This window comes from Micromesistius poutassou (assembly GCF_964030765.1).
Source record: "Micromesistius poutassou genome assembly, chromosome: 17".
NCBI lineage: Eukaryota > Metazoa > Chordata > Actinopteri > Gadiformes > Gadidae > Micromesistius > Micromesistius poutassou.
In genome coordinates this window covers 16,017,510-16,031,240 of record NC_140287.1, presented here as the reverse complement: position 1 = coordinate 16,031,240, position 13,731 = coordinate 16,017,510, and the positions used below count along the sequence as shown (strand labels likewise).

The 13,731-nt window shown below is 47.8% G+C and overlaps 1 protein-coding gene across 1 annotated transcript in view; it reads right to left on the bottom strand.

The window, feature by feature from the left end:
• Positions 1–10,660, bottom strand: part of pacs2 (phosphofurin acidic cluster sorting protein 2) — a 26,408-nt gene extending 15,748 nt beyond the window's left edge. The window contains exon 1 of the mRNA XM_084482146.1: positions 10,381–10,660. Coding sequence (XP_084338272.1) covers positions 10,381–10,499 — 119 coding nt within the window. The 5' untranslated portion in view covers positions 10,500–10,660. The remainder of the gene's footprint in view (positions 1–10,380) is intronic.
• Between the last annotated feature and the right edge of the window lie 3,071 nt (positions 10,661–13,731).

Genomic DNA, 13,731 nt, shown 5'->3' with positions numbered 1-13,731 from the left:
AGGGGATTTTCCTGGAGATTTTCATGTGTGCGTGCATTTTGGCGTGTGAAAAATGTGAACACTTTAAGTCGAGTGCGGATATGTGTGATATGTGTGTGTAACATAACGAGACAGATAAAAAGAGTTAAAGACCAATGCAGACATGAAGCATGTGTGGACCCACTCAAAGTCTCGAACGTGGACCTGGGGGGGGTGAACCAGCAGGAGAGTCCCCTACTCCTGTGTGGACTACATGAAAGATCACTACAGCATCGCACGAATCGTAGGACTACTAACATGGATCCCTGAGGGACGCCAGGCCAGTCTGACGGAACACACACTGCTGGGCATCTGGGCATGCATGTATCTAGTGGCTGGCCAACAGGGCCACGCAATTCACCACAGGGCTAGGCAGAGCAAGTGCAAGAGCTAGAGAGCTAGTCACATGTTAACGCATGACCAAAGTCTTCCACAAATCTAGGCAGAGTATCGCTAGAGCGAGCAAGCTAGTCACATGTTTTGGGGGAGTGGCCTTAGAGGGAGGCCTGAAGGAATGGGTAGGATGCTTTTTATAAGGTTGGACGCTTCAAATTCAAGCTTCCTCTGGGTGGTTTCTCCAAATGGACTACTCTAGCTTCAAGCACACACAAAGTTTAACTTTGGATGCTCATTGACCTGCGAGCTGGTCGGGCAGGGGAGTGTGGGGGAGGGAAAGAGAGTGGTAGCTTTGATGAACAGCTTTAATGGCGGTGACTCATTCGGATTGAGGTGTTTGTCGAGAGCCGCCGGGTGACAGTATGGGATTTGCCCATTAGCCCTGCGCAATAGAAGACAGCATGTCTAGCAGGATCAAGGTTTTATGAGTGGGTACTATTGCCCTTTAAAATGGGCCTCGCTGTTTAAAAAAACCGTTTTATACAGCGGCGGAGAGACAAGCTCCTGGGTAGAGGGGCATTTGCATCTGTGTTTGCAACAACAACCCATTCTTCAACAGTTGTTAGCCTGTTGAACGATGTGCTACTTTCTTCTGATGTCCAATATAAACAAAAGCCAAGTACAAATGGATGGTAAAAGTGCCTTATTGTCAATCAGTCCAACAATATCAACTGTAGTTTATTACGATGCTGTTAAGACACTTGCTTGCCGATGCTCCCAGTGAATTATTTTGAAACAGATGTCATTGAGGGAGGAGGGGCGAGGCAATTCAATAGAAACTAATTCCTGGCAGCGATGGAAGGGAGGTTTTGCAGACCTTTGACGTTTGGTTGAAGGTTAATAACAGACTGAAGACTGCTTTTGTTTTAATAACTCTGGCAGGAAAAAACTGCTCACAACCACCGGGAGATGTTGGTACCTTTCTAGTTTTCTGTCTATAAGAACTTTTTGTGAGCCTCCGTTTCTGCAGCAAAATGTGTGTGTGGGTGCGCGTGTGCATGTGTGCACTACGATAGCACAACCACAACAATCCCATAACATTATGTCAAAATACAGACAGAAGACATCATAGTGACCTTGCAAATCCTTGCATAGTGACCTTGATGGCAGTGATACTCTATGGCTAACAAACATTGGGAGAACGGTGGCTTGATGTTGGACAATTCTACATTTGGATTGAAACGTGAACGGAATTATGAAAGAACAACTCTATCAGAACGACACATGAAGATCCAGTAGAAATACAATAGGTATACACAGAAACACTGTGAATACCTAATAATGTGTTCGGAAAGCCTGCCGTAACTGCTGACAGATGTGATTGTGTGAAATTCATTCCTCCCATAAAATAGCAGTACTGTCCAATAGTGGCAACATCACTTACAAGGTCCATACATGACGACAGACATGACACCGCCGTCCTGTTCAATGTTAATCTTCCCCCACTGTTACAGTTGGGGGAAGCAAACAGCTGGAGTCAGCTTGAGCCAAATTTAGGCCGCTTGTGAGCTAGCTCAGCATCTGGTCTCCACGGTAACGAACCGGCCTGTAACACAACCCCTCCCTCCCTTTGACACGCGACCGTGACAAATGCCCCCTGCCCCCTCCAGGGAGACCGGGGGGAGCAGAGAGGTCCCAGGGAGCCGGGCCCAGGGAACCATGCCCGGGTCCGGAGGTCTGGCTCTGGCGCTCTGGCGTCCCAGAACACACACTCACTCTCTCCCTCTCCCCCTCTCCCTCTCCCTCTCCCCCTCTCCCTCTCTCTCTCTCTCTCTCTCTCTCTCTCTCTCCCTCTCTCTCCCCTACATTCCACGCGCCCTGCTGCTCTGAATTGATGATGTAAAAAGTGAAATGAAAACACAGATAAAACGCTGCTTCCCCTTCCTGTGTGGTGGCAGAGTTAGGAACACCAACACCATTACCAACGGTGGCAAAACATTAGAGAACCGAGAAAACACACCGAGACCCTCAACCCTGGGGAGAGAAGACCGCTTGACGCCGAAACCTCCCATGAGAAAGAAATCAAAGTAGAAAAATAACGCCATTGAATGTGTTGAAGTGTTCGGTCTTTGGAGTTCCTTTCAGAGAGGAACGATGAGCCAAATCAGGGTGAGAACGTTAGCAACAGCACGCACACAAAACAGGGGGTAAACACCGCGGTTAAATCAATAGTCAGTGGTGAACAAACAGCACCACACACAGCCAATAAGGTCCCCGCAAAGTTTACGAGTTTAAAGCGATACAAACACTGGAGACAGGGCACTGATGGGTCACTGGACAGGCCCCCGCGTAGCCAGTTAAAGCATCACTGGCACAAAGGAAACCAGAATATACTCCTGCAAACACTAAACAGTGACTCGCAATGACCATGGAGTCCAGCAGACATTTTGCTTTTTTTGTTGAATCCTATCCAGTGTATTTTTCCAAAGTCATAAATCAAGGGCATGTTTGCAATTCATTTGATACTTCACCAAGTGACCTCACCAGTAGACTAAACTACTGGCAGTAGATGCAGCCGTTTGGATCAGTCCATCTGTACAGCGGTGGACCAGTCCATCTGTACAGAGTTAGACCAGTCCATCTGTACAGAATGGCCTCTAGACAATACAGACAAATGACTGTATGTGATTGTGTTTCACCTTGTAAAAAACGGTATTGAAATTAACAGTTACACCTTGATTAACTGTTAAAAAAAAAAAAAATACACATTTTCAATTGTGTTATTGCTACTATTGACACTATTTGTCACCAGTATCACGTCATTTAGCAGACACTTTTATCCAAAGTGACCTATAGTGGATTCAGACACATGTGGACCAGACAGGGGATGAGGGGGCATCCTCCTCAGACACTGGGAATCAAACCGTCAGCTGGGTCCTAACCCCACAGGCCACTGAACAAGCCTGCTCCCTTCTCTGCTGCTCTATGCACGCATTCACTAGCATCTCTGTACAGAATGTGTGTTACTGCCTGTTCCCATCCCAAGAGGGCCGAGATCCAGTCGAGCACACAAAGTTATTCCCAGGAGGGATGGAGAGGAATAAGAAAACACACTTTATTCCAAACATTTCCACGAGTGATGATTCATCGGAGGAGGCGTTCCTCAAGGGACCAGAACTGTCCCCTTTCTTCTTTCTTACTCTCTCTCCCATCCTGTTCTTGTTTCTCTCTCTCTCTCTCTCTCTCTCTCTCTCTCTCTCTCACCCTCTCTCTCTCTCTCCCTCTATCTCTCTCTCCCCCTCTCTCCCTCTCCCTCCGATGTTTCCCAAACATTACCGACTCTGGCTCACAGCCCCAGCACGTCTGTGCGTTCATCCATCAAGCCGTTTTCATCTGCAGTGTGCAGAAATGTCCTCCGCAGACCACGAGATGGAACAAACCAGACGGCCCCAAAACGTCCAGAACCACGCAGCGTTTAATCCATAACAGCTCAGGGCATTTGGCGACACAATCAGATAGGGGCTGGGGGGTTGCTTGACCCTTGGTCTAAGCCAAAGAGCCAAAGTCCCCTAGAGCAAGACATCCGAGAGAAAGATGCACCGCCCCTTCTTGCTCTTTCTTGACCCAAGCTTACAAATTAAACTTGCGGGCGCACACTTAGACACACACACACACACACACACACACACACACGGATATATGCTAATAATTAGCCACAACAAGGCTTGCTAACCTTGGACAGAGTGGGTACAAAAATAGAAATGGAAGAATGAATTCTTGGCTGCTGTGTGACAAATGAACGAAACGACAACTAGTTCACTTAGGTAGTATGAGATGTTACTTTATGAGATGTTTTGGCCGTCACAGTAAGTGAAGAATCGTCGTAGGTAAACGGTACTACTGTACCATTCCAGGAAATAACGCCTCCAGTCTATTTCCAATGTGAAGATAAGCTCTTTAATTGGTTTCGGCCCCAGTCAGGTCATACTATTAAATGGTTTGACTTTGTTCAACAGTCAAATTAGCTTGTTTCATAATGAATCCCAAGGAACAATTTGACTAAATGAACTCCGGAAGCCTCTGGACTAAATGAAAGCCTGGCATCAGTCTCTCAATCCAAAACCCTCCAGACCTAGAACTCCTAGAAGTCCAGGACTCTCCCTCCCCCCCCCCCCCACACACCCACCACCACCACCACCACCACCACCACGGCCCCCAACATAATTTAGCTGATGGATCAAACCAGGGCTGCGGGATATCGGGTCGTCAGCTGTTTCTTAGTGAGGTTTAGGTTCAGTTTAATCTCGTTTAGCCTGCTCAATCTCCACATTAGTCCGCTCAGAGTGAAAACTGCTGCCCTGGTCGATACGCTGTTTGCTTCATCTTTAGTCATACAGATGGCTAGCTTTGCTCTTGTGTACTGTATGTTAGCTCTGCTTCTAGTGTACAGCAGATCATTTACGATAAACGCACAGGGGAAAGTCTCTGGGAGCCAAGAAAAGTAATTAGAAAAATGCTCGTAAAACTCGGGCTACAGCGGGCTTGTAATGCGTCCCTCGTTAAAATGCTATGGATTTGATTTGGGGGGCTGTGTCATATGAGAGTAAAACAGTAAAACCGTGTTTGATATTGAGCCAACAACAGCCAGCCGCCCCAGCACAACAGCATTAGACACCTCACAAGACCAATGGTTGGCCTGCCTTTATACCATGCTAAAGGAGTTAGCCCTCTTTAGCTTCTTTGGCTAAAAACTTTACACCTCACAAGACCAACGGTTGGCCTACCTCCATACCATGCTAAATAAGTTAGCTCTCTGTTGCTTCTTTGGCTAACAACTTTACACCTCACAAGACCAACGGTTGGCCTGCCCTGCTAAAGGAGTTAGCCCTCTTTAGCTTCTTTGGCTAACAACTTTAGAGGCTAAAAAATAACATTGCTTATTTAATTAGCATTTTAAGCATAATAGGCCACAGAAGTTAATTTCTTTTGGCGTCTTTAGCTAAAGAGGCTAGCCTATTCAGTTAGCTTATTTTGCTTGGTCAGAACATTCAGCCAAAGAGGCTAATTTGAATTAGCTTCTTCAGCCTCTGTAAGTGCAAGCTCACCAGGGGGGGTTGTACGCCTGACTAAGTCCTTTGCTGTAAGCTGATGTTTGTATCGCTTCGCTACTCTACTCGTCATTCAACAACAACGCTAGCGGTCAGCCTTGACTTCTGGCCCCTTAGCCGTAGCACAGGGAAGCTAGCTCCCGAAGACAGGTCCTGGGGTCGGTTTGACCAAAGGACCAGTTCTGTCTGGTTCCTCCGATTTATCCTCATGTTTTAACATTTCGAGGGAAGGAAAAACCAAAAGGTCTTCTCAGCTTGGCTTCATTTCTAAGGAGTTGTGTTAGCTTCCCCCTGTGCCCGCCGCCATCTTCCCCCGGAGCGACGGAAACAACGGATCAGGGCTTTGAACTCTCTCTCGGGAGGATGAACACACCAGGAAATGGGCTGTGAAGAGATGGAGGGAGCAGGCAGGCGTGAGGCGGTGGTGGTGCTGCACGCGGTGCAGCGAGGGGGAATCTCCCCAGCAGCAGAAGTGATCTGGCTGGGTGGTTCACCGGGTAGAGCGCGTACCATTAAGGCTTAGTCCTGATCGCAGCAACCCGGGTTCGATTCCTGCCCGTGGTCCTTGCATGGCTGCATGTCTTCCCCTCTGTCTCCCATACCTTCCTGTCTATCTCACTCGACTCAATGAAAGCATGAAAGAAATGCAAAAAGAAATATGGGGCCAGACGTCCTTCTGATACCCTGGTGGTGGTCCTCCTAAACCAGGGTGATGTCCGGGACCCCCACGGCCAGCAGTGGGTCCTACTATAACTGTACAACAGGGGCAAGGGGCGGCATGTGGCTCAGGAGGTAGAGCGGAGGTAGAGCGACTATCAACCAGAAGGTTGATAGTTCAATCCCCGGCTCCTCCTAGCGAGTGTCGAGGTGTCACTGAGCAAGACGCCTCAGCCTAACTGCTCCCGACAAGCTGGCCGTCACCTTGCACGGTTGACACTGCTGTTGGTTTGTGGATGTGCGCATGAATGGGTGAATGTTAGGGAATATTGTGAAGCACTTTGAGTGGCCACTGGTTAGAAAAAGCACTTTATAAATGCAGTCCATTTAGCATTTACAACCAGGAGGAAGACACTTTATATAGCGTTATGGTGAAGACACAATACCATCCCACAGAATATAAAAGGATCAGAATTAATTTGCTTCTACATTTACATTTATATTTAGGACATTCAGCTTTTATCCAAAGCGACTTACGATAAGTACATTTGTCAGAACAAAGAGAAACAATATATCAGTGTCGGTACAGTTAGGATGTTCATAGAACCAAGTGCCAAGCACTAACAATTTTTAGGTTAGCTTCTAGGCTAGCTTCTCTTCTTCTGGCCTTCATTTATCTGTCACAAATCACCTGGTTTCATAACATTGATTATCACAATAAGACCAGAATCGTGCTTTCATAATGTCCTTCCACGTTATTAATCATCGTGTCTTCAACCAAATACAAAATAAATATACAAATAAATATCTCAATATATTCGTAATCTATTGTTGGTCTATTCCTGCATATTCTAATTCTGCTGCGTCCGCTTGCGTCCGCTATTTTGCGATTAACATGCACATGACAATAAACGTGAAATATTCCATCTGGGATTCCCAGTACATCTTATCTTGCGTGTCATCTCTCCCATCCCACATGCATAAGGAGGTAGTGGCAGCTGAGCACCACAATATGTTGTGTTGTTGTTTCATCCCAGCAGGGAGCCGGCAGCAGAGACCAGTAGGGGGGAGGTGGTGGGACAATGCTGCCCATTAACACGACCTCCTGGTTCGTCCCACTCTGCATTCCGTCCAGTGCCAGCTCTCAAGGCACCCCGGGCGCACAAAAGACGAACTATCTTGCCGGGAATCAAAACAGCATCACAGGCACTTTCTCCTCCTCCTCCTTTCTCCAACTCAGGCTCTTAAAAACAACGTCCTACTGGCTCCAGTGCCCCCTACTACCCCTCCCCCCCCCCCCCCCCCTGCCCCCTTGAGGGTCCGGCCCCCCCCCCCCCCTTCTCTGTCTCTGGCAGCACTTAGCGATAGCGTCTGTGGGCACGCTTGCTGCTTCAAAGATGTCCGACAAAAACATGCAGCAGGCAGGACGAAAAAAACAAGAGCTTCCTCAACACAGAGTGATTGATGTTGCACAGAGAGGGGGGGGGGGGGGGCGGGGGACGCGGGTGGATTTTACACATTCATTCATTCATTCATTCATTAGCATTCGTCAGCATGATTAGCATTGTTGACATCTGGGGATGAGGAGAAGAAAACGATTAAGAATGGGGAGCGTTACTGTAATCGTAGCACACACAAATGAAGGGAATAGCTAGGGGGTATCATACATATATCTATGACAGTGATTTCACACATCAGCTATGTTCTGTCATTTAAAGACAATGGCATTCACCGACAGAATGAACCACAGAAAATATATCCCTGCACACAAATGGAACCGGCACGCATCGTATTAATACACAGTCTTCCCTGTGGCTTCCCGTCCCTATTAGCATCACGGTAGCAACACAATGGCAAGAGGGAATCTTGGAACACAAGTACATCCTGATAATAATCATGACCTCATCTCCGTTCCCTCCCAGTCCACCCAGGACAGGACGCCTTCCACACACTGACACAAAGGTTGATTATGCAACGGGACACCTGATTGGTTGATGACCTCCCCCTGGTAGGCAGCGACTGACCAATCAACACGCTCAAGCAGCCACTGACTTTCAAAGACGGAAACGATTGTAAGGATTATGGAGCCTAATCGTGGTGATCAGTCATCCATATCATGCTACATGCAGGACACACACACACACACACACACACACACACACACACACACACACACTGTGTGTATGTATATGCTATTCTTTTGGATATTGTGAGTGCATACATTCTTAGCATAGAATCCAACCCCTAACCATTAATGCCTTGCTCTGCCAGTGGGAATGGATCCCATAACCCGGATAGGGGTCATGCCTTGCTCTGCCAGTGGGAATCGTTAGTTCATGCTTATTACTGCATTATCTAATGTTAATTAATGGTTCATTAACGGGCCCTCATTGTAAAGTCTAACCAACAGACAGGAAGTCAGAAAGTAGAGGACAGAAGTGAAATTTAAAAGAGAACAAGATCAATACAATTAATTGAAACATATAGAGAAATGTAAACACACTCTCCTATAGGAGCCCCCCAACCGAGAGGGAGACGGGAGGAGAGAGAGAAACGGAGGAGAGAGGGAGACATGGGGGGGAGGGAGACGGGGAGGAGAGGGAGACGGGGGGAGAGAGACAGAGGGGAGAGAGGGAGACGGGGGGAGAGAGACAGGGTGGAGAGAGGGAGACATGGGGGGAGGGAGACGGGGGGAGAGGGAGACGGGGGAGAGGGTGGGAGAAAGGGGGGGAGAGAGGGAGACGGAGGAGAGAGGGAGACAGGGGGAGAGAGGGAGACAGGGGAGAGAGGGAGACAGAGGGAGACGGGGGAGAGGAGGAGGAGGAGGAGGTGAGAAACAAACACGTTACCAAAGCACCTGGACAAGACACACAGGGATCAATGGAAAGCCGGATCAGTGCTTCCACTGCCCGTTCGGGACTCTAGCTCATCAGTCCTGACGGCATAACGCCAGCCCGTCCAGCAGGGAACCCAAAAGACGCGTGTAAACGTGAAGCTCTGTGAGCTACTGTGAGGCACTGGGATAACCAACCCTCCGGTGCTCTCTCTCTCTCTGCCCTAATCTGCTTACTACTCCTCGCAGGCGCAAAGGCCCCGGGAAAAGAAAGCGGGCACCATCGTCTCCATCCTCCTCTCGGCCAATCATAAGAGCGGACCTGAGCACGGAGCTTCGGGAGTTGGGTGTGAATTTGAACCAATGAAACGGCTGCCTCGGGAGTTATGAGGTGTGGTAAATTTGTCGCTATGATCCTGCGTTTTCGGGGTGATTTATTTTCCGACATCATCTTCCCCTCATGAATATCTGTCTGTATATGTGTCACTACCGTCAGTCTTCCCTTACAGCCCCTGGCAGCTTCTGAAATACACACTGCGGGTGCGGGACACTCGTAAAACATCACCGCACGGAGCCATGGGTTTGGATTAACGCCTTGCTCATCAACGACAACGAGCAGCAGGTCACAGCGGCGGTGACGCGGATTCCAACCGGAGACTCTTGGCGGCAACTCACGCCTCCAACACCGCCGCACTCTGCTGTCTCACGATGGACAGTGAGCGGATTATTTAGTGCTGCCAGAGGCTGAGATTACCTTGACCCGAGGGCCATGAAGGTGATTGAATCCCCCGCATAATCAGGACGGATACAGCGGGGAGATGCATCACTAAATCACACACTGTCTGGGACTCCGCCGTCCACTCCAGTGCGCTCAACACACACAGCGTGGTATGACCAACCTCTGCCCCACATAACATGTCACCTGTAGGATTAGCATGTCACCTGTTAGGATTTAAACTCCGGGAACATGTGTGATGCAGCACAGAAACAAACTCATCTTTCGGTTTTAAAAACGGGAAAATGTGTTATACTTTCATTACTGATAGGCCTAGATCATCAAGTCTCGTTATTTTTGTAATGAAGTGTAAGCCTAATATCAACCATCGTTCAAATTTTGCTTTTCTTAAGAAAGGATTTCCTGCCGTCTCATAGTGATGACAACACATCAGCAACCATGGTTCGACACTCATTAAATCAGTTGGCTTTAATTATGCGAATTGAATAAAGATCCAATGATGTAGGGGCAACAGTAGACCCCCCATCTCTGGTCCTAGGCTAGCCCACCCAGACAACATGTGGTGAAGTGCCGCTCAGCTGCGTGTGACAGACAGACCGACAGACAGCATGTCCGCCTGGGTCTAAAGTTTAAAGAGCCGGGGGGCCAGCGGGGCGCTGGGGCCGCAGGGGCCCGGGCACCAACTCTCTTACCGGGGGATGCAGTTGGGCGACGAGCCGTCGACCTCCCACGTCGCGAACAGGTTCATCGGGACCGGCCTGTTGAGAGACCCGCTCCCGGGGAAACTCAACCGGCCGCTTCTCTCCGCCATGGCTCGGGCGCTTCAAAGCCAAACCGAACGATAAATGACTTGTTTTAAAAACAGCAAAAACTGTTCCTATATCCTCCTGCCCTGGCCGTGCGTCGGTTCGGATCCCCTTGCGCCCCTCGCGTCTACGTCAGCGCAACGTGAACGTCAGAAGCAGAGACCGCGCGCCGCATCCTCCTCCTCCTCCTCCCAGACAGCTCGTGGTCCAGACTGCAGTGCCCGCGCGAGACGTCCGAGCGAGCAGCGACCCACCGCTGTACTTGTTGTGCCCGAGCACGCGACCGCCCGCCCCGCCGCGTCCACCCCCAGGAGATCACGTCACGTCATGCGCCGCCGTCTCCTCCTTAGCGACTCGGCGAGTCCCGCGGCGCGTCTCCCTCACTTCGCGTGCAGGTGCTCCGGTGCAGAGGAGCGGTGACTCGGCCGTACCGGGGACGGGGCGGGCCGTGACCTGGGCGGGCTCGACGTTCACTGTCCTCTCGACACTTTGGTTCTCGTCCACGGCTGATCACCCGGACAGTTCTCCCAGGTGAAATCTCGTGATGTTTCACCCGAAGGATTCAATGACATTTGGAGGCGGGACGGCCTGCACCGACCCAGTGGCCTTTTCTATTGATTCACATTTAACACAACGCCAACTAGACTTTAAAACTTAAAGTCCCTCTATGCATGAGGCTAGAAGAATATTTATAGGTGTTTTTTTTCTGTAAAACGGAACCGTATACAACATCGCCCTATCGATTAGGTTAAAAAGGTTAAAAAGCGTGCAGCAACACTGCCATTTAGTGGTGCTTTACAGGTAAGACGCCAAACGGACAACCACACCCTAAAATAATGACGTTTGTTCAATATGTCCGGGGTTGGATACCATTGGATAACATCTTCCAGGGGGCAGACCGTTGTCAAATACTCACCGCCAGAGGGCGACATTGCCCTTGTTAGCAAGTTTATTCCTTCTGCCTACCTTGCACAGCGGAATAATAATTCTAAGGGATGTTCAGACAGACGTTCAGACGTTTGTCTCTTCAGCCATCCATCTCGTGGCTTTGTTTATTGAAGAACTGTGCACAACATGCTGCTCTCCGTGAGAGTCAGGTACAGAGAGAGAGAGAGAGGATGGTAACATTCCCCTTAGGATGGGCAACTGGCGGCCCGCGGGCCACATGAGGCCCGCATCCGATCAACAAAAACCGTACCTTTCAGTCAAGATGAGAAGCAGAGTATCTTTTCATAGAATGAAATCAAAGGCAATTCACAATACATACAAAGAAAATAAATTTCTCTTCACGGGCGCAGCCATTTTGTTGAGAGCGTCATCACGCTCGGCATACTCTCAGAATTCCGAGGGGGCACGACTAAAGGGGGGTGTGCCTCAAGAGAAATGCCGCAAGAAAGCTGGGAGATTTCCCCACTTGGACCTCGGAAGACTGGTGTCCGAGGCATCTGGAACACACCATTATAAGGTAGTGGTGTCATCAGTCACACGGGGCTCCATGCCATATTTGGCGCAACAGCGCCTCCTCCTGAAAAAATACAGTTACATGCATTCATACACTTATCCACACTCAACACTCCCACTTATGAATGACGTGTAAACTGTACAACTTTTACATAACTAAATAAACAAAACAAAACAAAAACATGGCATAGTCAAATGTCATCATTTTACACACCAAACATGACTCAAACATGACGCAAATTTCCTCTTATAGAGCTTATAGAGCTCATCAAGGTGACCTTTTCTCATTCCCTTGTTTCCTTAATGAGCTCATCAAGGTGACCTTTCCTCGTTCCCTTAATGAGCTCATCAAGGTAACCTTTCCTTGTTCCCTTAACAAGCTCATCAAGGTAACCTTTCCTTGTTCCCTTAACAAGCTCATCAAGGTAACCTTGAAGAAAAGGACAGCGTATTAAAACATGGTGCCCATTCATTCCTATGAAAACTGCTCATTGGCGCAGGGCAACATCAAGGATAGAATTTCTTCCTCATCATGGGAGCCTAGCCACGCACTAGTGCATGACGCGCAGTGTACGTTTCATGACGTTCGGATGTAGAAATATTCTGATTCTCCAGCATTGCAAGCGAGAGGTCTGAGCACAGTCGCATAGTTTACCGACCATGGAAGTATAAGTTACATACCCCCTCCCCATGATTCTCTATATGTAATCTTTAAATTACACTCCTCCTGCCATCTGGGCAACAATTATTAGCTAATGTAAGGTAAACCAACTAGTGGGCTAGCGCTGTTTTGTTGTGTGTGCTGCTAGGTAGTGAGCAAAGTTCTTAAAAGTAAGTATTTAGTTTGACTAAGGAGAAAATATTCACAGAACCTCATTTTGTATTGTCTGTGTGTCCCCTAATATGACAAATTATTAGAATTACATGTTTACTGAATTCATACAAATACTGCATATGACATAAGCTAATGACTGCATGAATAGGATATATTAAGCTGTATTGGTCTATATGACTGTGTTTACATGGACAACCTTAACCCGATTATGGACCTTATTCTGATTAATATCGGAGTATTAATGTCCATGTAAACGCAGTCTATGTTAACAGTTCATTGGAAAACAACCAATAAGACAAACAATTTCTGCTGCTGACACTTTCATGGCCAATACGTTCAGCCTTCTCCCACTCTGAATTGTAATTTCAACTGAGTTTTCAATAGCCTATTGTAAAATTTAATCCAGGTCCTTAATCTTCATTCGATGATGCTCTTCTCTGCATATTTGTTGAATCAGTCATTTAAAAAAGATGTTGGTAATCATTTGTGTTTATCACACTGTTCATTCATTTCACTGTTCTTCCTCTCATTTACCTTTCTTTGTTCCCCCTTCCACTCTTATGTCCCAGCCGAACTGACTTGCTCTCCTCTCCACGTTGTATGTAGCCGTCCCCCCAAAGTAAACAAAACAAAACAAAAAGAGTTTTGTTAAAATTGGGGGTGGGGGGATTTTTGTGTATTCATAAAAACTGCTCAGAAAAAATAATAAAAGCTTTTTTATTGTAACACTTTTTGTTCAAATCCTATTTCTTACACATGCAGCCACTTGGACACCATTTCATGATAGCTGATGACCAAGGGACACACCGTAATAATATAATCAAGGGACATACAGTTCAAATAAAAAATAGATGATCTTTATTGATCTGGGAACTTCATGTATATGCAAGATTGCTCCATATATAACAGATAACACCAACAACATATAAGTAGGCCTAGAA